Source organism: Chiroxiphia lanceolata, chromosome 28 (assembly GCF_009829145.1).
Source record: "Chiroxiphia lanceolata isolate bChiLan1 chromosome 28, bChiLan1.pri, whole genome shotgun sequence".
NCBI lineage: Eukaryota > Metazoa > Chordata > Aves > Passeriformes > Pipridae > Chiroxiphia > Chiroxiphia lanceolata.
In genome coordinates, this window is record NC_045664.1 from 2,759,627 (window position 1) to 2,786,149 (window position 26,523).

General features: G+C 46.7%; 1 protein-coding gene across 1 annotated transcript in view; it reads right to left on the reverse strand.

The window, feature by feature from the left end:
- DOCK5 (dedicator of cytokinesis 5) overlaps positions 1 to 26,523 on the reverse strand; it is an 84,381-nt gene that overhangs the window by 22,702 nt on the left and 35,156 nt on the right. Inside the window, exons 12-38 of the mRNA XM_032712551.1 lie at positions 25,515 to 25,657; positions 24,768 to 24,893; positions 24,126 to 24,250; positions 23,925 to 24,023; positions 22,831 to 22,903; positions 21,877 to 21,980; positions 21,355 to 21,547; positions 20,460 to 20,557; positions 19,685 to 19,774; positions 19,197 to 19,297; positions 17,756 to 17,890; positions 16,983 to 17,094; positions 15,862 to 15,932; positions 14,480 to 14,586; positions 13,705 to 13,841; positions 12,930 to 13,025; positions 11,870 to 11,968; positions 8,493 to 8,587; positions 7,834 to 7,912; positions 5,669 to 5,769; positions 4,835 to 4,893; positions 3,683 to 3,837; positions 2,134 to 2,219; positions 1,560 to 1,716; positions 942 to 982; positions 740 to 830; positions 245 to 364 (exon numbers count right to left, since the gene is read on the reverse strand). Of these exons, the coding sequence (XP_032568442.1) occupies positions 245 to 364; positions 740 to 830; positions 942 to 982; positions 1,560 to 1,716; positions 2,134 to 2,219; positions 3,683 to 3,837; positions 4,835 to 4,893; positions 5,669 to 5,769; positions 7,834 to 7,912; positions 8,493 to 8,587; positions 11,870 to 11,968; positions 12,930 to 13,025; positions 13,705 to 13,841; positions 14,480 to 14,586; positions 15,862 to 15,932; positions 16,983 to 17,094; positions 17,756 to 17,890; positions 19,197 to 19,297; positions 19,685 to 19,774; positions 20,460 to 20,557; positions 21,355 to 21,547; positions 21,877 to 21,980; positions 22,831 to 22,903; positions 23,925 to 24,023; positions 24,126 to 24,250; positions 24,768 to 24,893; positions 25,515 to 25,657 (2,893 nt within the window). The remainder of the gene's footprint in view (positions 1 to 244; positions 365 to 739; positions 831 to 941; positions 983 to 1,559; positions 1,717 to 2,133; positions 2,220 to 3,682; positions 3,838 to 4,834; positions 4,894 to 5,668; positions 5,770 to 7,833; positions 7,913 to 8,492; positions 8,588 to 11,869; positions 11,969 to 12,929; positions 13,026 to 13,704; positions 13,842 to 14,479; positions 14,587 to 15,861; positions 15,933 to 16,982; positions 17,095 to 17,755; positions 17,891 to 19,196; positions 19,298 to 19,684; positions 19,775 to 20,459; positions 20,558 to 21,354; positions 21,548 to 21,876; positions 21,981 to 22,830; positions 22,904 to 23,924; positions 24,024 to 24,125; positions 24,251 to 24,767; positions 24,894 to 25,514; positions 25,658 to 26,523) is intronic.

Genomic DNA, 26,523 nt, shown 5'->3' on the forward strand with positions numbered 1-26,523 from the left:
CAGCTGCTCCTCAACCAACAAGGGAACAGAAGGTTCCAGCATCACCAGGACAAACACACACCCTGCTCGTGCCACAGCACTAAGCCAGGCCTAAGCTTCAAAAGCCTGGGGTGGGATGACATCTGCTCTTACCCCTGTCACCAGCCTCAACCAGTGACATCCACTGAGCCAAGGACTGACCAGTGAGTAAATAAAGTAAATTTTGGAGCCAGGATTTGCTGTCAGAGCAGGGTCAGACACTCACTTTGCCCCTGTCGAAGAAGGAGATGATTTCTTGGTAGAGTTTTTCCTTGAGCTCCTGCTGGGAGTAGACATAGAAGCTGTCCCTCTGCATGAGGTGGGGGGCACAGGGCTTCTCAGACCACTGCACAGAGGGAGAAAGGGCAAAAAACTGCTCATTTTCAGATGAATTAATCCTTCCAGTGGCTCTCACAGGGCTGCATTCAAGGCAAATCATCATCAGTGCAAAGGAAGCTTTGCAGTGATATAAGCTGAGGCATTTTCTCCCAGCTCCCAATTATTAATAATAATTGATATTAATAACGTTTCATTTTATTCATTCCACTGCTGTGCAATTGGAAAAATTCACGGAGCTCCTTAATGACCTTGGTGATGTAAAGTCATGTTGAGGAAAAAAAAAAGGGGGGAAAAAAAGAATTGTTTATTCTGAGCTGTTTGTACTTTGTTTAGAGCCCCAAAATCCTGGCAGTGGGAATTAAAACTGGGTTTAGTGGGATACCTGGAGCAGCTCTGCATGGAGCAGCAGGGTATAAGCTGCCTCTGTGAAGTTCTCACAGTCTGTGTGCAGGTCCCGGAGTTTATAGAGGTACCTGGAGAAAGGAAAAGCTGCTGTGCCTTGATGGGAAGGAATCCTGTGTCCATGCACAGAACACCAAGGGAATCCAGGCTTTGGGCAGGATTATGGAGGGAAAACAACCCACCTGATATAAATGTCCTCTCGCTTCTTCTCCTTATAAAAGTTCTGCCAACAGTTAGAAAAAGTCAAACTCACAACATAAAACACCAGGGATTTGCATAATTATCCCTAGACAAGTAACTTGAGCATCAGTTTTAGATGTTTTAAAGATGTTTAGTGCCATTTTGGCTGCTTAGATCCATAAATCTCTGATTTAGATGTATTAAAGATCTTTGCTGTTAGGTGCACATATCCCTGTAACCATCCTTTTAACACGAGGTGGGGTCACCATCACCTCCAGAAAAGGGGCAAATCACACAAAGTGACTTGTCCAGAGCTCTTGGTAGTGGAACAGGGACCCAAACTACCCACTAGGCATCTTTCCTGCCTCTGTTTCAGGGCTCCAGATTATCATTTGGCCAAGGATCAGCCCCACGGCTCGATTTTGGACTGCACCCCTTCCCACGTTCACAGCTCGAGAGCCTGACTTGGGCACATCATTAACCAGAACCGGCCCAAAGAACCAATTCAAATCATCCCCCCCCAAACAAAACCCAATTCCTTTAGGATCCCCCAGATAAACCCAACTCCTTCAGGATGCCCAGGAGCCAGGTGAGGAGTGCAGGCCCAGCCTCCCCCCTACCAGCACGTTGACGGTGCAGCTCATGCGGTTCTCCTTGCTCTCGTCGTGCATGATGGTCCTGTAGTCCAGTAGGTTCTCCAGCAGGCTGCTGACCAGCAGGGCAAACACCTCCCCGGGGGCAGCCAGGTATTTGTGCTTCCTACAGTGCTCCAGGAGCCTGCAGGGACACCCCAGGACAGCTCAGTTATGGTCCCGAGTGGTGTTAAACTGAATTTCGGGGTCAGCGCTGAACACCCACCCCTGAGAGACCCAGGTCAGGCAGGTTAAAATATGACTTGTTGAGCAAAAAAAACGGGTTCTTGGTGCTAAAAGCTCTAATTCTGATTTAACTTTGAGCCTGCTCTTCTCAGGCTTTTCCACTTTGGCACCTGACTGTGAGTTTTGACCTCCCAGTTTAGGGCAGTTGTGCAAGTTGCTGCAGAATAAACCCCTCATTTTTGGGCACTAAAACAGCTGCACTGCCTCCCACCTCAGTGGAGCAATGAATTAGGGTTTCTTTGCATTAGAAAAACAACCAAATAAACTGTAAAAAAAAAAAAAAAAAAAGGGTCTCCAGGTCCTGCATAAAACTTACAGTTTCTCCAGCAGGATCTTGTACTGTTCATCCCCTCGGCCGCCCTCCACCTCCTGGTCCAGCTTGGTGATCAGCTCGTTTTCAAACTGAAAAGGCAAAAAAAAACCCCCCCAATTAAATAGGGAGCAGCTCTCAGGGGTGTGAGTTGAGCACCAGGAACGCTCCTGGCTGGTGTTTCTGACCCCACCCCACCATCACACACTGGTTTTACAGCCCAAGGGAGAGGATCCTTCCATTCCTAGAGCAGAATAAAAAGGGTGAGAGGCCAAAATGACAAGAGTGGAGCAAGGACATACAGGTCCTCCCTCTCTCATCCTACAAAGTCATGCTCTGGTGTCACACTCCCCCTTCTCCCCATCCATCAGCAGATCAGTTCTGCAGGATGGAGAAGTTTCCAGCTCACAGAACTCACCCTAAAGGAACCAAAGTGCCACCACCACTTGATTCCAAGTAAATGAAGAAGTGAAAGCTGCTCAGTCAGTAAAAATTGGGGTATTTATTCCTGCTTCTGGGAGATGAGTGGCTCTGAAGTGCTCTCACTTCCAGAAAAGCCAAAGTGCCACCACCATCACAAACACTGGTGTTCCTAATTAAACCAACTTCTCATGGGGCCAGAACCAAGTCCTGGGGGATCATCTACACCCTGTGATGTGCAGGGCAAGGAAACAGTCTCACTCTTAACTGTTCCCAGTATAGAAATATATATTTCATACATTTTTTAATATCTATGTATATTAATATACATAGATATATCTATATCACGTATCTATATATATCATATATATATAATATATACATAATATATAAATATATGTACAAATAGCACTGGGAAAATATATAAAATAAAATATATAAAATAAAATAAATCCCACAATGGAATAAATAAATAAATATCACACTGTCTGCAGTGTTCCCACCTGCCAGGTGAGATGGGAATGCCTGGTATTCCCAGGAGAAAGCTGGAAGAGTAAATCCTTAAAAACTGCAGTGAAAACTCAACCTCAGGGCAAAAATGAAGCTCCTTTTCCTTCTTTACTTGCTGGTGCTTCCCAGCAGCAATAAAAGGCAACTTTTGGAGAAATTATCCCAGGGCTGGAACTCAGGGATCCAGATCCTGCTTCCTGCTCTTCCTTTTAACCTGTGGAACCTCAAGCAAACCCTGTCTGCCCCTATATCCCTGTTCTCCCTTCCAGAATCATTCCAAAATGTGATGTGTCTTGTGAGTTACTGAGGGATTAATCAGTATTTAAGCAACCCCAAAATCCTCACACTTGCCTGTCCAGCAATTTTCTCTATAGTAATTTATATTTGCAGCCCAAAATCTGTCTTGAGGGGAATTTATATTGTTATTATAAAGGTGAATAAACAGATATTATTTTTTAACCTACTATTTTAAGGTCCCCAAATTGCTTCCCAATTTAGATGTGTAAATATGTATTATATTGTACATACATGTATTATATTGCACCTATACTGTATTTTATTGCATGTATTATATTTTCTTGCATTGCACACGTACAGATATTGTACATTTAGGGTGTTCCCTTACCATGTGGAAGTTCCTGTTCCCACTGAAGTTGAACTCACACTGCATCATGTCAAAGAAGATGGGAATTGTTGCTTTCCTGAGCTCAGGCTCTGGCACCAGGGTGACCTCCAGGATTGGCCCCACCATGGCTGGAATGAATTTTATCTTGTGGGGACCTGCAAGAAAACCAAAGTCAGACACATCCAAGGGCAGGATTTGGATATTCCAGGGCAGGATCTGGATATTCCAGGGCAAGATTTGGATATCCAAGGGCAGGATCTGGATAGCCAAGGGCAGGATCTGGATATTCCAGGGCAGGATCTGGATATTCCAGGGCAGGATGTGGATAGCCAAGGGTAGGATTTGGATATCCAAGGGCAGGATCTGGATATTCCAGGGTAGGATTTGGATATCCAAGGGCAGGATCTGGATATCCAAGGGCAGGATCTGGATATCCAAGGGCAGGATCTGGATATCCAAGGGCAGGATCTGGATATTCCAGGGTAGGATTTAGATATCCAAGGGCAGGATCTGGATATCCAAGGGCAGGATCTGGATATCCAAGGGCAGGATCTGGATATTCCAGGGTAGGATTTGGATATCCAAGGGCAGGATCTGGATATCCAAGGGCAGGATCTGGATATCCAAGGGCAGGATCTGGATATTCCAGGGCAGGATCTGGATATTCCAGGGCAGGATCTGGATATTCCAGGGCAGGATCTGGATATTCCAGGGCAGGATTTGGACATCCAAGGGCAGGATCTGGACATCTGAATGTTTAAGCACATTATAGAGACCATGAAGCACAAATATTGTGCTCAGAACGTGTATTTTATGTGGTTCATGGCTACTTAAAGCAGAATTAACACCCCCACAGCTCCACAATTCAGCAAGGGTACAGAAAATAACTGAGCTGAACTGCAAATCACAAAGGGTCTGAAAAATTCAACTTTTCCTTTATATGGCAGAACATTTTATAGGGAATCTAAGACATCATCCCAGCAGCTGATGTGAGAAAATAAATCAGCTTTTTCAAGTTATTCCCAGCAAAAGGAAAAGGGATTTTTGTGTGCATTTCCCCACATTAAACACGTGCAGCTTCTCTAAAGAAATAAAGGATCTGAGGCCCAGCTTGAGAGCTCAAATAAAGATGATTCCTTGGCTGGAACTCACCCAGGTTGTACCACATATCCCTGATTTTGAAGCCAATTTCTTTCCTCATGTCCCCGTACCTGGAAAAAGGATTAAAAGGCAAAGGTGACAAAGGCCTGAGAGCTGGAATTACCTGAAGAATTCCATGGCAAACCCACAAATGGCCATGTGCCATTGTGACAGGAGACTGCAGAGTTCTGAGGGCACAATGAAGCTGCAGCTCTGCTGCTTCATGCAGTTAATTCCACCCCGAATTTTGGGGGGTTTGGTGTTTTTTCCCCAAAACTTTCACTGCTGACATGGAGAGAATGCATCAAGATTTAATGCTCAGGCTTCTTAAAGCAGGAAAAAGGTGGCAAACTACAGATGCTTTCATAAAAGTCTGTGTCAAGAACCTCAAAAGGTATTTAGGGACTTGATTCCAACTAAATGAAGAAGTGAAAGCTGCTCAGTCAGTAAAAATTGAGGTGTTTATTCCTACTTTTGGGGGAATGAGTGGCTCTGAAGTGAAAAAAACCAAAGGTGGGGGACTGAAAAGCTGGAGGGGTTTTAGGATTTCTCTCCCCTGCCTTCTACAGAGGCTGAGGAATTGCATGAGGGAATTTTGGGAGCTGTGACAAGCCCCTGTCACAGACTTTACACTGCAAAGAACCTTCTGCCAAGGTGCTGGAGTTCAGCTCCAACAGCTCAGGATCTGCCTGCCCCGACTCAGACACCCCCAATCACCCCTCCTGGTCACCCCTTCATTAATTAAACACTTCCCTGGCACCTCCTGTCCTCCTGAGGGTTCAGGGGACTGTCTGGAGCAGCACAAATGAAGCAAAAAGCTCCGGCAGGTTTGAAAAGCAAACTCACTTCTTGATGATTTTGCTGCGTTTGGCCTGGGAGAAGGTCTCCAGCTGGAGGGACTCGTGAGTCAGGAAGGCCACTGCCAAGTGGAAATAGTTATTCCAGAGCTGGGGAAGAGAAACAGGGCTCAAATAAAACGGGAGGAGACAAAGGAAAAGCAACAAGCAGCACGCCAGAGCTGCACAACCCCAAATCATCGTCATCATCATGGCCGGGCTTCGTGAACGAAGATTTGGGAAGGGCTCTACCCACGTTTGTTACAAGCACGTTGGTGGCTAATAAGGCCAATTTGGGATAGACATGCCTGATAGCAAAAGGCAGAGCAGAAAGACTCCTTAGGTGGTAAATTCTGCAGGACACGATTCTTTCTGCGTTGTCTTTTCTCCTCAAGGGTGATCCTGCTGCGTTCTCAAAGGCATCAGCAGCGTTATAGATGGGGTGTCTCCAGACCTCCCCATTGGAGGCCAGAGTAGACCAGTGCTGATGATCAATGTGGCCAAGGCTGAGATGTTGTTTCAGGCAGTCCTTGTAGCTCCTCTTCGGGGCTCCTCTCTTGCAGCAAGTTCCCCATAAAGTAAGATCTTAGGGAGGGGGTGGTTGGTCCTTCATCCTGGAGCCGTGCCCTGCCCAGCACAGCTGTGTTCTCAGCAACATGGCCTCAATAGCTGTGACTGCTGCTTGTTCTAGAACAGATGGATTGGTCACATCATCTGAGCAGTGGATGTTCAGGATTGTACGGAGGCAGCGCTGATGGAAGCGTTCCAGGAGTCGCAGGTGGTGGTGGTGGATGACCCATGATTCAGATCCATATAAGAGAGCAGACAGCACAGTGGCTCTATAAACACTTATCTTTGTACTTTTCTTCAAGTGTTTATTTCGCCAAACTCTTTTATGGAGTTTTCCCAAAGCTCTCCATGCCTTTGCTAACCTGTTGTCCATCTCCCCATCAATCTCAGCATCCGAGGAGATGAGGCTGCCTGGGGAATTAAACTGCTGGACTGATCTGAGCTCTGATTCACCAATGGTGATGTGGGGATGATGGAAGACTTCCTGAGGTGCAGGTTGATAGAGAATTTCAGTCTTCTCTAAGCTGACTTCCAGCCCAAAGAGCTCAGTAGCCTCAGCAAGGCAGGATGTCAAACGCTGCAGAGCTGCTTCTGTGTGGGCCACATCATCAGCATAAAGCTAACCCTGGACAAGATGGTTTAAGGTCTTGGTGTGGGCCTTCAGGCACAAGGTGAAACCTGCCTGGATCGCTGGAGGATGGCAAGGTGAAACCTGCCCAGCCACCCCTGCATTCGGTTGGAGACACTGGAACAACTGTTTGAAAGTGCAGAGATACTCCAGGTCTGAACCGTCCAGAGCAGCTCTGACAGGCAGCCCCAGGCGGTGTCTGTTTGGAATTCTTGCATCCTGTTTTTCCTTCATTTCCATCGCACTGTGCACAGGTTGGCAGGAGAACGTGGGGCTGTGGCTTTTCCTCTCCTCAGGTGGATCTTTGCTGGTGGGGGTTGAAGGTGCCACCCAAACACACCGTGCTCAGAGCAGACAGTGTCATCCCACTGACCTGTATCTGCCTTGTTCTCTTCTCCTCCCTCTCCCAGCCGGGAGGAGAAGCTGTGGGATGCAGCAGACAGTCTGCCAGCTCTGCCAGTTAACTCATCACATGGCACAAACCCTTCCCTGAACCCTCCCAGCTCATCTCTCCTTTCTGCTCCTGCAGCAGCTGCACGGCAAGAACGCCCAGTTCAGCGACGGGTACGTGGTGAAGGAGGGGATCGGGGTCAGCTCCTGCTCCGTGTGCAAATGCTGCATCCACAAAGCCACCAACACGGAGCACCCAGTCAAGATGAGTGACCAGGGCAAGCCAGACCCTTCTGAGGAAACAGAAATCCTGCTGCAGTACCAAAAGATGTGTACGACGACGGGAAGTTCGTGTACCTGGTGACTGAGCTGATGAGGGGTCAGTCCCCTGAGCTGGATGAAATCCTCAGACAGCCCCAAATGAAGACAAAAGGAAAAGCAACAACCAGCACAACAGAGCTGCACAGCCCCCAGCGCTGCTGGTTCCCTTGATGAGGAAGAAAATCAACACAGTGGGATTTATTTGTTCTTCCTGCCTTTCGGGTCTGGGGGCCGTAAGAAAACCCAGGAACAACGGGGACCGTTACCTGGAGTTCAAAACTTTTTGGATCCAGGAAGGCCTGGTTGAGGACAGAGGTGAACTGGTTCACTGCCCTGAGGAAAACCCTGAAAAGATAAAAGCATCCATAAAAGGTGGCTCTGGAAATCAAAGAAATGACATTGCAGCTCTGGGTTTATGGATCCTACGTGTAAGTCCAGGAGCAGATGCTCCCAAAGGTGGCAGGAATTCCTCTAGAATCCCTTCCACCTCTTTCCCAGTAAAGGAACATACAGGGAAAGTTGTTCCTTGGTTTAGTGGCCTCAAGTCACACCAGGGGAGGTTCAGGTTGGATATCAGGGGCAGTTTGCTCACTGACAGAGTGGTTAAACACTGTCCAGCTCTGGCTTTAGGTTTGCCATGGGATCCCCCCCAAACTGGAACCAAAAAGGCTTCTCTGCTTTATGGTCAGTCTCCAACTGGATGAAAGACCCCATGGTTTGTGGGGCATGAGAGCCACAAACAGGAGAGAGATTCCCAGTGCCACCAACAGAAATGCCCAGGAAACACAATTCACTGAAATCCAATTGAAACCACCCAGAAATGGCTACAGAAAATAAACCTGCCTGTGTGAGTCACCCTCCTGCCAGAACCACGAGGGCTCCAAAGCAAGACTTCAAACAGCAGCAAACATACAGAAATATCTACCTGCTCTGCATCATGTTCATGACCATCCAGTCAGCTGCATACACGTTTTTTCCAATCAGGTCCTTAAACATGATGAATGTTTCCATCAGGAAGTCCTGTGGCAAAAATAAAACCCAGAGCCCAGCAGGCTCCACCTCAAAACCCAGGGAAGTGCAAACGTTTGCAAGTGCATTGATTAACGACTGCATTGATTAACAATCAATACCCTGCTGCTCCCAAGGGGGAGCTCTCATTGGGTGGGTATGTTCCAATAACTAAATTACTTCTGACATCCCATCCACTCAATTAGAGCAGGAGAAATAATTCCACAGGACATGTTGAGCTGTTTAATTAAATCTGTCTTTACTGGTTTGAATTAAGCTGTGTTGGAGGGAGCCCTGGTGCACAAGCTGGATTAAAAAGCAAAACCAATATTCAGGGACTTGTTTCCGAATCCCTGAATGATGACAGTGTAACAGCTCTATGCAGGATCCTCTATTTTATCTAAATTAGACCTAAATTACATCTAAATTATAATGTATTTATCATTTAATTATATTAGTTAAGTCTTTTCTGGTCCAGTTTAGGAAAGACACCCAAAGACAGGGATTGAACATGATGTCAGACACATCATTTAGAGCATTATTGCACAAAAGACAATTTTTATATTCTCCAAACAAGACTTAAGACTTGGGCAAGGCAAGGTTGAATTGTGCAATGAGGAAAAAAAAGGAAAAGGCAAAAGAAGAGAGATGAGCTAAAGAAGGGAATATCAAAATATTGATCTCTACATTGTGGTCTCTACAGATCTAAAAGCACTGAAATCAATTTTAGTCCCTACGACGACACCACATCAGCATTAAAAATGAGAGGGACACAAAGAAGGTCACAGGAAAAACCACCCCCCTGAAACCATCCCCAGGAAAAAAAAAAAAAACAACTCTCTGTGGAGCTGAACAGTTTGCTCGAAAAAATTGGCAAGTGATGGAGGGAGAGAAATGGGCTTTGGGTGCTGCCTCAGGAAAAATCCTTCAGGCATTATTAAATCAGGGCTTGATGGAAAGGTTTGGGCTCGACACAGGGGCACCTTGAGGAGATGAATTAACTCCTAACAGTGTTAAACCAACCAAGTCACGATGCAAAGCAGGGCTGCAAACACCAGAGCCAACAAAACCCCCCAACAAACAGCAAAAATAAAGCCAATTATTGCAGTGAAACAAAACGTGCTGCTGGTATGAACAGCTACTACACCAGCAAAAAGGTGGGTTTGCTCAGTAGATTTAAGGATGTGTAAAAATTAGATTAGAAATTGTTATTTTCCATCAGTTTCTGTTTAAATCCAGCCCTGCCCATGGCAGGAGGTTGGAACAAGATGATTTTTAAGGTCCCTTCCAACCCAAACCATTCTGTGATTCCATTCTGGAATTCTAAATGATGAGCAGGTAGTTTAAATAATTACATTAATAACAATTCACCCTCCTGATATGGCCTCATACAGAAGCTTTCTGTGGCCACAGAGAAATACAGAAGGAATATTCTCCTGTTTGAGTCAGGAGATGTAGAACAAGACCCATTGAACCTGCAAGGGGAGCTTTGTGAGCACCAGCTTAACCTCCCCCTGAACTTCCTTTCTGATGCTCTCCTCCTCCTCCCTCAACTCAGATTTTCAGGGAGAAATTCTGAATTGAGGGCCACTCGACATCAGATTTGTTTCAGCTCTGCCCTGAACTCACTTTTTCCCCCAAATCCCTCAGATTTACCTTCCCAACACCCTTCTCCCCTCGGAGATTGTTTCCACACAACCCCCTCCCTCCTTTCCCGGCTCAGACAGCAGCAGAATTCCTGCTCATTTTTTTTTTTCTGGTTTCTTTCTCCCTCCCCAACAAATGATTTGGGTGAGAGCAAAAGCAGCTCTGAGCCCACACGGAGGGAGTGTGACCTGTAGGTGGCTGTGTTGCTCAACAGATGGAAAGCAAAATTCCTGCTGCACGGGGAAAAGCGTCCAAAATGAATTACAAACCTTTCTGGAGGGTTTTGACACAGGCAGAACACAACTCCAGGCTCTTCCCCAGCTGGTATTTCAATAATCAAGCACTTCCCCGTGGCAAAAACAAGGAATAAGGGGGCAAAAAAGCCACAGAGTTGCTGTGTTGTCACCAGGGACTTGCTTTAATATTAATTTTGACCATTTTGGGGAGTTTGGAGAAAACCCCAGGCACAGCTGTTCATTTTAAGGGCCTCAAAAAAACAAAAAGCTGATGTTTCACCTGGTGTCATATTGAAAGTCAAAAGCTAATGTTTCACCTGGTTTCATACTGAAAGTCTTTGGGGATGTGAATTGTACAAAACTGTTACCATTTTGGGAACTATTTGCAGTGCTGCCCATTAAAGCAAGATTAAAGGATTTAATTAAACTTTAGAGGAGGGGAAAGAATTAGGCAAAGAGAAAAGGAGCACAAGGACAGACAGTGAGAGTGAGAGAGGAGGAAAATGCTTTTCCTTTCCATCTTCATTCCCTTTTCTGCTTCCTGACTTAAATAAGTCATTAAACACAATTTTACTCAATGCCACAAATGCTGCTCTGAGTCAACAACACCCCAGAATAAATGGCCAGGGGCTGTGGCATCAGGAGCCCAGGACTCCCTGCTGATGGATGTGGTTTAATCACAGAATCATAAAATCAGCCAGGCTGGAAAGGAGCTCTGAGATCATCAAGTCCAACCCTTGATCCAACCCCACTGTGGTAACTTCTGTATCTAAATATTTCTGACTACAGCCTTTACTCACTTGTAACTCAGCCAAAACTCCTGTTAACTTCAATAGATCCACAGATAATAAAATTTTTAGTGCCAGAGGGATTTTAGTACGTTGTGTTTATCTCCTCTTACGTTTCAAATGCCAGGCATTTTAACTGAAATACTTATCAAGCTCATAAAAAAATTAACAGACATTAAAATGCACTAGAGCTTGTAGCTTTTTTTTAATAGATATCATTATTGCAATCTTAAAATACACTTGGAAAGGTTAGGCAAGTGTGATAGTTTTCACTCTAGGCCTTCCTGGAGACCAGCTTGTAAAGTTCTCTCTTTGGTGTTGGGATAAATTGTGGGAAGGGGTGGGGAAGCCTGGAAATTGGATTTTGGATTTCTAATGTGGCTCAAACTGCCACAGCAAGTCTGCATAAGAGAAAAATAAAACATCTCCAAAAAAACCATAAAAATGTTCTCCTATCACTTAATTAATTTAAGTTTTTAACCTGGCCTGCAGGTTTCCCGTGGCAGGGCTCTTCATCTGTCTTTATGGATTTATGTGCAGCCCAAACCCAGCCCAGGAATTTGGAGTGACCTTCCCGAAGCAGAGCTGTGCCCTGAGCTCATTCCCCAGCCAGGCTGACTTACAATAATGTCCTGCCTGGTTTTGAAAGTCTTGATGTAATGGCTGTAATGGAAATCATCCATCTGCCTCAGGATGGCTGTCATGCAGGCCACGAAAATCCCCTGTAATGGCAAAAACAAAACACTGGGTTATTGTCCTGTCAGTCCTCAGTGTGACCTCATCGATGTCACTGAGCACAGTCCTGCATCATCTGAGCCCTGACATCATCCTGGGACTCTTCAGTCCTCTGAACCAGCCAAGACTTCCTAAAACCCAACCATGAAGTCTGGGTGTTGCTTTCTTTCTCCTCAGTGGATCACATTTTGCAAGAGAAACACGCATTTTTATATATATATATATATATATATATATATAATGTATGTGTGTGTGTGTGTTTATATACACATATATGTGTGTGTGTATACACACATATATATATATATATATATACATACAAACTACTTCATTACATCTTCAGGGTCTTTTCTAACCTGATTCTCTGATTTTCAGGGTCTTTTCCAGCCCCATTCTCTGATTTTTCAGGTTTAGCATGGCCAGCTGCAATTCCCACGGGTGACAGACTGACACGACTTTGGAGTCATCAAAAATAAGACATATTCCCAGCTCTTGATTTTTCTGGGCATGAAATACAGGGCAAATCAAAATATTCCAAGTGCTTACACCTTCTAAGGTACTCCAGCAGTCAGAAATGCCCCTTAGGGATGTGTCACCCCTCAGCATTTAACCCTATTCAGCCAAGGTGATAAAAGGAGCATTTTTTCAGCAGGCTCCTCGTGCCTGCAGTTAGAAACTGCACTGAAACCAACTTCTCTGTGCACGAGGGCCCAAAGGGACTGGAAATCACACCCCAGGGAATCAGTTCAAGGTGCAGCTGGAGCAGGACACCTCGTACCCCAATCCCTGCCCTCGGCAAACCACCCAAAGCCACGGGTGAGTGGCACAGAAGCCCTGCAGGGAAGGGAAAGGTGATTCCATAAACCACTGCTACACGCTGAAACCTCCCAGGGGAATAAATTCCACCCTGAAAACGTGGTCAAAGTGAGGGAAGGGAAAGGCTCTCACGATGTGAGGGGACTGGCGGCTCATCCCGATCACCGTGCGGTTGATCCTCCTCAGCAGGCGCTCCATGATCAGCTGGATGTGCAGAGCTGTGGGGCCCTGGGGAGGTGCAAAAAGCAAAATGAGAGACCACTCTGAACAGACTCTGCCCCAGAGAGAGCTCCCTGGGCTGGGGGGACTGCCCTGACAGTGGTTAATTGCCATTAGAGGAAGCAAAAAAAAAGGAGATTTAAGCACTCGAGCGATCGATTCAAACGCTGGAGGTGTTCACTTGGTGGGGAGCTCAGTTCATTGATCTGGCCCAGCTTCATTAGCTCATCCTGCTGCTCTGACTGGGCTTTGTTTTCCCTGAACAGCTCTTCAGTTCAAAGCAGTGTTTTCCCAGCAACTCAGAATCAATGTCCAGGACCACTGTGGGCAGTAACTGTGCTCCCCAGACTGAGCTGTGTGCCCACTGCACAGAAACCAAACACTTCCATGACTTGCTTCAAGTCATTCAACAAGTCACCAGAGTAGCTGGGATAACATTTTGGTCCCTAGAAAGGGAAGTAATGGCTTTTAGTACTGCGTGATAATGACTAATTCAACCTTTCCTGGCTCCTTTTTCAGACACAGCGAAAAAACCCTCACGGTTCTACAAAGAACTCCCCAGCAGTGCAACACAATTTCTGTAAACATCACAACTTCCTAATGCTTTAAAGCATAAGTTGAGATGTTTTTTTTTTTTTACCACAGCCTCTCCAAAGAAGAAGTGGCACCCCTGGGAGTTGATGCTCACCACATCTTTCCTGTCCAGCACTTCCAGAACGCTGCTGAGCAGCTGGGAACTGGCCTCGTGGTCAGGCTTGTGGGAATTGTCATCCAGCTGCCCACTCAGCTGGTCGATCAGCAGGGGCAGAAGGGCATCTCTGCACTCTGAAAGATGAGACAGAGACAGCACCATGTCATGTTGGCCTCAGGAGGATCCTCAGCATTCAGGGTACACAGGCACCACACAGGAGTTCTCTGCTCCCAAATTCACCTTGGACACCAAAACGTGCTTAAAGCCACTTGGGTTACAACCAACAGATGAGAGAGTCACAAATAACCTGTAATTAGTCATGGAATGGACTTAATGATCATCCAGTTCCACCCCCTGCCATGGGCAGGGACACTTTCCACTAGCCCAGGTTGCTCCAAGCCCTGTCCCGCCTGGCCTTGGGCACTTCAAGGGATGGGGCAGCCACAGCTTCTCTGGGCAACCTGTGCCAGGGCCTCACAGGGAAGAATTTCTCCCTAATATCCCATCTAAACATGTCCTCTTATTTCTAAATTATATATATATATATATTGCACCAAATAGCAAACTCAACTTCTGCCTCTTTCTACACCAGGATCCCACAGCGCTGGGAACTGGATAAAGACCCAACAGCCAAAAACCATTTCAGTTCTTCCAGAGGAAGGGATATTTCCAAAGATGGGTTTAATGGCAGATTAGCACTGGTGACTGACATGGGAACTGGCAAAGCATTTCTGGTTTTAAGGCTGTGTGGCCCCATGGAGAATCCACTCACCAGCCTGTCTGAAGAGGTCACTCTCCACGATCTTGGTCAGGCAGTTCAGCTTCTGGCGGACGAGCTGGTTGTCAGGAATACTCTGGATAAACTTGCTGAAGAGGACACTGGTGTGCAAAGCACAGAGGGAACAGCTGGTCAGAGCTTCCACCCAATGCCACCCCATCCTGCACTTGGGCAAGCCACAGAATCGTGGAATGCTTTGGGTTGGAAGGGACCTTAAAGATCATCCCATTCCACCCCCTGCCATGGGCAGGGACACCTTCCACTAGCCCAGGTTGCTTCAACCTGGCCTTGGACACTTCCAGGGATCCTGGGGCAGCCACAGCTTCTCTGGGCAACCTGTGCCAGGGCCTCACAGGGAAGAAGTCAACTGGGTTTGTCTCACTGTGGACACGTTACCTCCAAGTGGTCTCCAGGCAAATTACTGCACAGCCCTGACTTATTTTTAAGAAACTCAGTACAGCCCTTGAAGTAAAACTGGGCAGTATTCAGAAACTGCAGGCTTAAAACTCCTAAAATTAGGCTTTTATTCCAAGGCAGACTAGACACATCACAAAAACTTACACGCAGACAATACTCTCTGCCCTCCAGTGCCAGCAGAAGAGAATCACACTTGCTTTTCACTCAAAGTGAAAGCAGAATTTGGCAAAGACCCAGCAGCCCCACTGCTGAAAGTTGAGCCATGTGCAACAGCAAAAGCACATCCTTCCAGATGCCCCTTTCATCAAGAGTGATGACTCATTTCACTCCGAGATTCCATTAAATTCAATTCCGTGGACATTTGCTGTCTGTCTGCTGCTTCCGAGCAAATTCTTTGTGTCAGCACGAGGAGACACAAGGGATGGGCAGTTCTGGGCAAAGCTGTGAACACCAAAGAACAGGAATCCACAGGGTTGTGGATTCCCTGGATAAATCCAGCTTTGTTTCCCTAACCAAGGCTCTGCCTTTGCCACGGATTTCAATTCACCTCAGAACAACCACTAAGAATTGGTGCAAAAGCTGCACAACATTTCAACATCTCACTGCCCAGTCCTCCAGGGTTGGTTTTCAGTAAAACTCAAGGTGTCTGCAAGAAACACAGGATCCCAGGATGCTTTGGGACCTTAAAGCTCTCCTTGTTCCACCCCCTGCCACGGGCAGGGACACCTTCCACTAGCCCAGCTTGCTCCAACCTGGCCTTGGACACCTCCAGAACAAGCAGCTGAGATGCACAGAACCCTTTCAACCACATCCTTCAAAACCCTGCAAGCACTTCCTCAAATCCCTGCCCAGCATCTGCACCACCATCTCAGAACTGGAGTGGTTGTTTTTAAGCCAAGTGTCCAAAATTCTTCCCCCCCAGCTGAGCTGGGTTTAGGGGACAAACTTAACACAGTTACCTGAGCTCAACGGGGTCGAACACCAGTTTGACATCGTTTATGATGCTGGGCAAGTACTTCAGAGCTGCCCCCTGCAAGAAAAAACCCAAGGGCATGAAACACAGGTGGCACATCCAGTCTCTGTCAAGGGCAAATATGGGGACAGCTGCAGGGAAATGGCTTAAGATCAAATTTAAGCTTTCAAAGAGCCTCCAACGACCCCACACGTGCAGTGCAGAGCTGGCAAGGTGAGGGAGGAAGGATTCATGGCCAAGTTCTTTCCTTTTTTGCAGACATCCTGCAGTTCCAGGGGTTAAGCACCTTATTGCCTGACATAAAAAGCACTGGGCAGGTAAATTGGCTCTGTTCTGCACAGTTTAGCACATCCACATCCCCAGGAATAAGTTATCCAGGCAGCAGGAAGGCTTTCATAAATGTAGCATCCAGATAACTCCAACTCCAGGTCTCTGGGATGTTCTGGAGCTGCTGCCAGCAGGTGCTCTGACTGCCTGAGAATCACAGTCAGGCTTTAAATCACCCCAGAGCTAATTAGAAGTTCAGAGTCACTCTTTCCTTCAAACAAAAGGCATGGAAGAATGGAAATAAAGCAAGGAATCTCCAGGCCTCACTGCCTTCAGCAACTCAGCAGCCTCACTGCCCTGCTCCTCCTCAGAGCACCAGCACAAGGTTCATCATCCTGCTGACACCAGAAAAACCAGCAGGAACAAGATCTAAGACACATTTAGCATTTTTTCACTGCTTTAATTCCCAGCATTACACGGATTTTTGCAGTAGTTGTACATTTGTACCTCCACGACCCTCAAGGGATTTTTGCAGTAGTTGTACATTTGATCAGCCTCAGGCTTGGTTGAAGTGCCTTCCCCCCTGGGGCAGGTGGTAGTTCTTATCTCAGGAGATGCTGAAGAGATGTTGCTCTTTTTATTTGATAAACTTTTGGCTTTAAATATCCCTTCCCTGCCACACACACAGCTCATTAAAACAGACACTCAGAGAGGGGTGACTCGCCTTAAGGGGTTTTACATTCCTCAAAGCCTGTTCCTTTTCCTGGCCCAGCTCCCTCCCAGCTGTATGAGCTGATCTGATAAAAGATATTATTACTTCTCCCTGCAAATCTTGCTCACCTTGATCTTCACAGCCTCCTCCAGAGGTCGGTCCATGAGGATGTTGAAGGACAGGAAGAGTTTGCGAATGGCATCGTTGAATTCATTCCCATCTTCACTCTTCCCATAAACACTGCAAAGAACAGACACATAAACCCAGGGTAACAGTGTCAGAGCAGCTGAAATGGGATTTTATCCTGGGCAACAACATCTCAGTGCAATCTCCTCCCACAGGCACGTGAGGGGACGATCAGTGTTGGGGCTTTGCAGTGATTTCCTGCTGGAATCTTGTTCTAAGGGAAAACCTGCACTTCTTAAGCTGCAAATTCTGCCTGGGTTCCAACAGTAAAGGTATTAAACAAAGAAAAAGCCAGAATGAACATGGGTAAAGGATTCCATCCCACGGGATTCACTGTAAATCTCTGGCAAGATGTTTTGAGGCTCCAGTAAAACCCCTGCCATTCACCACCCCCCAACTGGAGAAGGTGCCCCCCTCACCTCACCTAAAAAGTGCTTCTTGTGTGTGTTTGGGTCTTAAAATGAGGAAGTCATCCCATGTTTTCCTTTTTAAAATAAATACTGGGCTCCATTTCAGCTCTCCCAGGCTGCTAGGGGTGACTAAAAGGATTCTCTTCTTTATATGGGTTATTCCAATTTTTGCTAATTTATTTCCTCCAGGCAAAGGGCGGGAAGGTCCTCTTAACAAATAAGGGATGGAAGATATGGTGAGGAATCTGGGGTGACTGGAAGAGCTCCAAGAGGAGCCCCAGGGCTGGCAGTGGCCGTGGTCTCACCTCAGGTACAACACCCGGGACTGGACGATGAACCTGAACAGGTACTTGAGGGCTTTCAGGGCAGCAAAGAGCAGCTCTGTCTTGCTGGAGTCCTCAGCATTCCCCACGTAACAGTTGAGCACTTTGGTGAGCTTCCTTTGGGAAGAAAGCACAAAGGAGAACTACTAGAGACACAGCTCAGTTCCTGTCCAAGCCCAGCTTCCTTATTCCAGAGAGGAACTACAGGGCAATAAACAGTAACAGAGGTTCCTCCTCACAGCCCATTTCCTCCTGAAACCTTTGGCTTCACAGGATGCCAGGTTTTCACAACCACTTCATGAATTCTCACACAATCTACAAATCTGGCTGCAAACTCCACCTTCTTGGTCTGCTTTTCTTCTTCCCTAAAAGGAGCTGGAAAACCCATTCCTGCTGGAGGTGACTGACACCTTCTCCATGGGTTTTCAGTCTCGAGTGTGCAGCACAAAGCTCCCCTGAAGCAGTTCTGAGCTGCAGACAAGTGGCACAAACACATGATGTGGATTTTTTATCAGGTCTCTGCCCCATCAGAAGATCAGGATCCTCCCCCAGTGCCAGGGCTGGGAATATTCAGGCAAAACCCTCTTCATTAATCAACTCCCAGCACCCAAAGTAGTGTTAGAGTGACAGCCAAGCTCTTGCTGCTCTATTTGCCACCCTGCCAGCATCCAATTCCCCCCTTTTCCCAAATTTTGGCATGTGGAACACGCAAAGGATGCTCTGGAATATTATAGTTCACTTGGCATCGTGCAGGTGTCTTTTCCAAGCTGGAAAAGAAGGCAAGGGAACAACAACAAAGCTAAGCCAGAGTGTGCCAATTAATCAGACTAAAAAGTCTGTTTATTGTGAGGGAAATAATGATGATTCTTCCACAGGTTACAGGGAAAAAGGGAAGGAAATCACATGGAAGCAGTGACTGTGTGGCAGTGAGGGGAAAGAGAAAGCAATCCAGGAGATGGGGACTTCACATTGTGCTTCCTCATGGAATTATCTTCAGGGTGACAGCCAGCAAGAGATGCTGAGCACTCAGCACCAGGAATTCACATGGATCAGGAAAAAATATCAGCAAAAGAAGAGATTATTGGCCTCAGTTATAAGTTTTTAGTTCCCTCTTCCCATGAGGGTGATGACCTCTGGGTTGAGGGGTGCTGGATCAAGGAGCTGGGAAGTCGAGATCCACGACAGGAGTGTCTTTCCCTTACAGAAAAAACCAAAATAAAATCTCCCAACAGAAATTTTTAGAGGGTATAAAATGGAATTACAGGTTGTCTTTCTCTCCTGTGAAAGTGGAGAAGAATGGGATGGGACTCTCTGGGCTCTGCTGCTTTTATCACGTTGCCATCATCAATAATTATCTAATAAATACCACCATTACCAGAATTAAAAAGTAATCCCATCACAAGCCTGGGGTACCAATACTCACACATATGCCAGGGTTGCACTGAAGTGTTTGTAAATGTAAGTCTCAAGGACAGCGTTGAAGTGCTGGAACTTGATGTCTCCAATCAAAGAAATAATAAATACCTGCCAAAAATTCAAAGGGAAACACATGTACAGAGCTGCACAGCCTGGAACTCCAACATAACTCAGTCTCCACTTGCATGTCATTTCTCTTGCTGGATTAGAGGTTTTGTTTGTTTTCTTAACAGCATTAATGCCACAGAGAGTGTTATTGATGTTCTAACAGTCACTAAACACTGGGTGTATTTATTTATTTATTACTGGTTTTACTGTGGTTACTAAAAAGCTCAATGTGCACTTCAGTCCCAGCTCTGAAAACGCCTTAAGAAGAGTTTAAATGCAATTTATTAATAGAGCAAAATACCAGCTGCTCATCTAAAGGAATCACCACAAAGAGGCTGAAAATGTGGCTGAAAACAAATACTCTAAATGCCCAAAAGACTCACTCACCAGGGCATCAAACACGAGGAAGTCATAGGTTTCATTTTCTGACATCTCCATCATGATGTTGAAAAGTGCATCCAGGGTATCTGGCAAAAACTAGAGGGGAAAAAAATAATGTAATAGTAAAAATAATAATAGTGAATAGTAGTAAAATAGTAAAAATAATGGTAAAAGGTTGTCTGGTAAAAACTAGAGGAGAAAAAAATATAATAACAAAAAAATAATAGTGAATAGTAGTAAAATAGTAAAAATAACGGTAAAAGGGTGTCTGGCAAAAACTAGAGGGGAAAAAATATAATAGTAAAAAAAATAGTGAATAGTAGTAAAATAGTAAAAATAATGGTAAAAGGGTGTCTGGCAAAAACTAGAGGGTAAAAAAAAAAATATAATAGTAAATTAAGTTAGGCTTTGAATGTGTCTTCCATAAGGATACATGAATGTGTATTTCATAAGGATACAAGGGAATATATTTCATAACTTTTCATCATTTCAAAATTAATCAAAAAGTATTTCTTAAGTATACAGGGGAAATAAAGTCCCCTGATGTCCAAGGGCAGGTTGGAGCTACCTGGTCTGGTGGAAGGGGTTCCTGCCCCTGGCAGGGAGTGGACTGAGATGATTTTGAGGTCCCTTCCAACCCAAACCATTCCACGATTCCCTTGGAATTGCCCTCCCAGCCCCTTTTTGGGCACAGCACAGCCCCAAACCCTTCAAGGCCAACCCCAGGCACGGACACCCGAGCTTGGGTAACAACAAAGGAGACCCAAAACCCCAGGGATACCTTCACAATCTCCCCTCCTTCCACCTCCATGAGCTTCCTGAGGTTGTGGGCGATGTTCTGGGAGTTGGAGCGCCAGTTCAACAAACCCAGCAGGTCAACTGGCAAGGGCACAACAACAGCAGCAATTAGCAATTCCAACCCCCCCCCCCAGCTGATTTAACAGCTGCAGAACGAGTCTAGAGGTTATTTTTAGCAGCAGTGTACAAGGAAAAAAAAGTCACCCTGATGCACAGATTGTTACCTGGAGGTGGTTCCTCTGTCTTGGCGAGGAAGGGAAGTTTTGCTATAAATGGAAACCTTGGTGCAGTCCTGACAACACGAGGCATTTGGAGGCAATTCTGCAGGTTTCTCACTCACTCAGAGGAGGTATCTCAAGCCAGGGATTTTATCAGAGTGCATGGCTTAGCCCAAGAGCCTTCCAGAGCTACTGGAAGTCTCCCTTCATCTCCCAGGACACGCTGCACTCCTTCCCATCTGCACATCCCTTCATTCTGACCCCTCTGGCAGCAGGAAAAGCAGAGTTAATGTACAACAGCATCCTGCAGAGCTCAGGTCTAATTGCTGCTCCCTTAATAGCAGAGAAGATAATTAACCTGAAACATTCACAGTTCTGAGAGAACACACACACTGTCACTGGGAGGTGCCGTTTCTCCACAAGGATTTAACAGGGGCAGTTTGGATACAACATTCACGGGATGTGGTTGCCAGGGGCTGCACAAACACCTCTGTAGCCTGTACTGGCAATGTGATGCCAACAATGCTGGCACAGGGCTGCCACTGACGAGCAAACCAGCAAAATCAAAGCTCAAGCACTGTGCCCACCCATCCTGCACTGCCAAAACATCTGGGTGAAGAAAACGCCCTCTTTGCTTCAAACCCCCAGCACGGGACGTACCATTCTGGGTGAGTTTGGTGGAGCAGATCACAGTGGCAATCTGGAAGCTGTCCTTTGTGCTGTCTTTCGTGGGGGTGAAGTTGGCCAGGTGGTGCAGGTTCTTCCCTGAAGGAGCCTCCCTCTCCTCCATCTCCGTTTTGGTGCAAGGAAGACTCAAATAGCTTCTGGCATCTTCCATTTTCTTGTTATCGCCCTGTGGGTGGAGCGCAGCAGAGAGAAGGGTTATCTCACACTGAGCACACTCATCTGACCTCCTGCACTTCTCAGCTGCAGCCAAACTTCACCACAGTGATGGACACAATGGATTGGAAACACTTCTTAATCTCTGGAATTGTTTGGGCTTCTCACTGCAGGGAATAAGTTGCCCACGCAGCTAAAGGACGAAGATATTTTCAGAGCTTCAAACCACAGAGTTTAGGAGGGTCTCCCCTCCCCACCCACACGCTTTGCAGCTGGGAAAATCAGCCAAGAGAGTGTTTTGATCAGTTAGACAAAAGGCAAGGCTGCAAATGGCCAGGTTACCTTGTAAACAATCAGGTTGTGTTTGCCATCCTGCAGCGTCGTCCCGTCTGCGTTCATCAGCTTCACAAAGCCCACGCCAAAAGCTCTCTCAGACCTATCCCTGGCTGCAAACACCAGGAGAAATCTTTGTTAGGAATTGCTTTGTTTATGTGCATACAATCCACGGTGCAGCTCTCTATCTAAGGCAGCAGCTTTTTTATTTATTAGGATCTCAAGACACTTCACAGGTACCTGCAGCTACACAAACATCCTCTTTGCAGCATCTCCCACCACACCAGTTTAGTGCTTAATCATGTTGATGGATGGACACATTAATGGATGGACTCCATCACCTCAGAAGTTTTTTCCAACCTAAATGATTCAATGATTCCATGATACACAACTGCAGAGATATTTTGGTCGGGATTTTGCACCTCTGTTTGTCAGGAATGGATGTGGAAGTCTCTGCATCCCCCAGATGCCTTCAGAGGATTTCTTGGAGAGCCTTTCAAGGGTTTATTCTCACGTTGTTGATCTTGTTTCAGGGCTCTGAAATTGTCTGATGAAACTTCTGGCTCTCACTTTCTCATTAGTTTCTCATTTACCTAATTAGAAATCCTCCTACAGGAAGACCATTAGAAGCCCACCAAGCCTTGCACTGAATTTTGTCAAGGTCTTGATATAAATTAAAACCAACACCATACCCTGAGAAGCCAGAGCAATAATGAGCACTGATAACTGCCTTTTAAGGGGCCCATCATGCTGCTCCTTCACTAATTTCAGTTTTAGAGCACCACCAGCACCAAACCCGCACGGTGAAAAATCTGAGTTATTTTGCTTTCTGCTTGCAAAAAAATCCACAATGCTGGAATTAAGTAGAAATGAGGAGTGAGCAGAAAAAGAGCCACACTTCTGGTGGACACTCAGGAAATGCCCACAAGGGTGGGAAGAGCACAGACCCTTCCTGGTACTCACATTCCTGGGACGAGCGGTGACGGAACGTGAACCTCAGATGGCACCGACTGACCTCTTCTATGGCAATGGCCACCTGCACAGGGGACAGCAGGGACATGCAGCACCCTTCCCCACCTCCTGATGGGGGGATTGAGGCACCTTCTGATTTTAAACCAGTTCTGGTTTTAATCAGTCCCGTTTGATCTCTTTATTGATGAGCTGGGTGAGGGGATCGAGTGTTCCATGGGCAAATCTGCAGATGGCACCATGTTGGGGGGGAGTGTGGATCTGCTGGAGGGCAGGAGGGCTCTGCAGAGGGATCTGGACAGGCTGGATCCATGGGAAGGATCCAAGGGGATGAGGTTCACCAAGGCCAAGGGCCAGGTCTTGCCCTTTGGCCACAACAACCCCCGGCAGCCCCACGGGCTGGGCCAGAGTGGGGGGACAGAAAGGGCCCTGGGGGGACTGACTGACAGCAGCTGAACAGGAGCCAGGGGGGCCCAGGGGGGCAAGAGGCCAATGGAGCCTGGCCTGGCTCAGGAATAGTGTGGCAGCAGGAGCAGGGCAGGGATTGTGCCCCTGCCCTGGGCACTGGGGAGGCCACCCCTGGAGTGCTGGGCCCAGCTCTGGGCCCTCAGTTTGGGAAGGATGTGGAGGGGCTGGGGAAGGGTGTGGAGCACAAGTGCTGGGAGGAGCAGCTGAGGGAGCTGGGGGGGCTCAGCCTGGAGAGGAGGAGGCTAAGGGGAGACCTTCTCACTCTCTACAGCTCCATGCCAGGAGGGGAAACCAGGGGGGCTCAGACTTTTCTCCCAGGACATGAGGGCACAGCCTTGAGCTGCCCCAGGGCAGGTTTAGGTTGGCCATGGGGAAGAAGTTCTTCCCAGAGAGAGGGATCAGCCCTTGGAATGGGCTGCCCAGGGAGGGGGGGGAGTCCCCATCCCTGGAGGGGTTTAAGCAGAGCCTGGATGTGGCATCAGTGCCATGGTGGGGGGGACAAGGTGGGGTTGGGTCACAGGTTGGACTCGATGATCCCAGAGATCTTTTCCAACCTGGCTGACCCCGTGTTTTTGTGATTCCACACCAAGGAAGCAGGCCAGGGACCGAGCCCCTCGTACCTTCACGGTCTCGTACCAGCAGGGCTGCTTGACCTGGTAATAAACCACGGATTTGTACTCGGAGACACCTTCATAACCAGCCCCGGGATGGATGGCTTTCTTTGGACAAAAACACACAGGGGAGGGGGGGGAGGAGAAGGTGAGGTCTGGAATGAGAGCAGGGAGGATTTGGGGTCATGCAGCTGTCGGAGGCCCTGGTACCTCCTGCAGGTTTCCATCCTCGTCGTGCACAGACATGGTGACTTCCACATTCTTGGGGGTTTTCTTCTTCCCCTTGTCGAACTCCCCCTGGATCAGGGTGACGTAGATGTCGTTCCGAACGTCCCCTGAAATCCAGAAGGTCTCGTGAGGGTTTTCCAGGTGGACATTTCACATCCCTGGGCAACCACGTTACCCTCATCTTCTCCTCAGCCTTTGGGTAATTCCCAGAATCACAGAATATTGGAAGGGACCTTTAATGACACCCAACATCCCAGCATTTCACCTCCATCTCGTATTACACAAAATCCTTTTAAAATGAACCCTTTTCCTTTTTCTAAACCTCTTGTCCTTATGTATTTTTTTACAGGGCTAAACCCACTTAGAATGGATTATACAAGGGTCAAACCTACACCCAACAAAACTGTCTCTGACTAAAAAGACATTTTAATCCAAAAAACTATCATTTTTCAATCAGAAAGGAAACTCATGCTTTCAATTCTTTTGACAAAACCAATTTAAAATCGTCCGGAAATGTGAAGAAAAATAGAAAGTTTTCAGACAGCTTCAAAATATATCTTTCTATAGCAGAAATTCTAGAATTTTAAGTGGCTCTTTCCCTCTGTAGAGGCACAGGGGACCTACCAGGAAGGATGATCTCAGGGAATCCCATTTTCCGAGCCACAGCAGTTGATCTGTCTACAAGGTGGGAGAAATCCTTTTGAACCTGAGCCAGATCCCCAGGGAGTAGCTTCAGGGAGACCCAAAGACCTGAGAAAAGGAAGATAACACTTGTTTACTGCCAAAAAAAAAAATAAATGTACAAACCCATGGATTTTAAGCCCGTGTTTATAAAAACCTTTTTCCTCCTGTGACCTTCCTGCAACAATTCCTTAAAGATCCCAGGCTGGTTCTTTCTTGCCCAGTTCTGCATCTCCCTAATGCTGAGTGAGACTTTGCAGGGCAAGAAGATTCTCTGAAGTAAAACATAAACTTTCTGAGGTGAACCCTGAGTGTGTTTGAGCAAAGGCCACACACACAGGGAAGGGCAGAAGGATCCTGAATAATTCACTTTAAACCCAAAGCCATTCAGGACACGCAGCAACATTCAGCTGACAGGATTTATATATGTTCATATAAAGTTTTAGGTTGGAAATATTGCATTATTAGCATGGAAACCACCAGCTGGAGAAGCTCTTCTCAGTCAAGCAAGACCAGCTCCTGGGTTTATCTGCTTTTAGCTCCACGTGTGCTGGGTGACAACCACCACACAGAACACAGGCTTGGCTCAGGGAAGGGATCAAACTCCCCCAGGCCCTTGATCTCTGGACTTCCACAAGGCTTTTATCTCCTCAGCAAGCAGGGGAACCCTTCCCCAGGCTGGGGCTGTACCTTGGCCTTTGTGATTCACCTCCTTGGCAGCGATGACTTTGTTGAAGACCGAGGTGAGGGGCTCGTTCTCCCCGATCACGTGGGATGTGATCAGGGGGGACATGATCAGCTGCCTCTGCCTGATGTAGGTCTCCATGGCAATCCTAAATCAGAGAGCACACACCAACATCAACCTGGGCAAGAAGAGGGCTGGCCAACAGCTGGCTGTTTTCCAGGGAATTTTTTTTTTTTTTTTTTTAAAGGATTCCCTGTGGATTTTTACTTCTTCACCTGCACAAAGCTATGGGAAGCACATTTAAACTCTCAAACTAGGAAGGACATCAGGCTTAGGATGAGTAGCACTGAGCTGAGCCCTGATTTTAGTTGTACCTGAGAGCTGGTCCCTAGGAGGCCACATAGATTAATTAGTGTTAATTTAATAGAATTAATGACTGCTGTGAGATCACAAGTGATGAACCTCTCCCTAGTCACAGACACATCTATAGAGCTCTGGATCTTGAACCTGACTTCACTCCTGTACCCCCACCAGCAATAATGACACACAAAATCCTGTCTTCACAGGTTGAGGTGTCCAGCTGTGCATTCAAACTCAGCCTCATTAGAGCAGAAGGAAAACGGGGGAAAAACCCAAACCAACCACACAAAAAACCCGAAGAAAACAAACAAAACCCCCAACAAACAAAACCAAAACACAAGTGAAGGACCCAAACAAAAAAACCTCCAAGCAAAGAGAAATAACAAAAACAAGCAAAGAGAAATAACAAAACCAACCAAACAAAAAAAAACCCAAACCAAACAAAACCACCAAACCTCCCAAACAAACAAACAAAAACACCCAACCATAAAGCAGCAGACTGACATCATTCTGCAAAGGAAAAGCCATCCTTCCAGGCCCTGAAAGGGTAGGGGAACAAAATCTCCCCTGAAAATACCTTGTAATAACATCTGGCTGCAGCACTTGCATTGCTATATTTAGGACTGTAACAACATGGCTGGGTCTACCCAAATA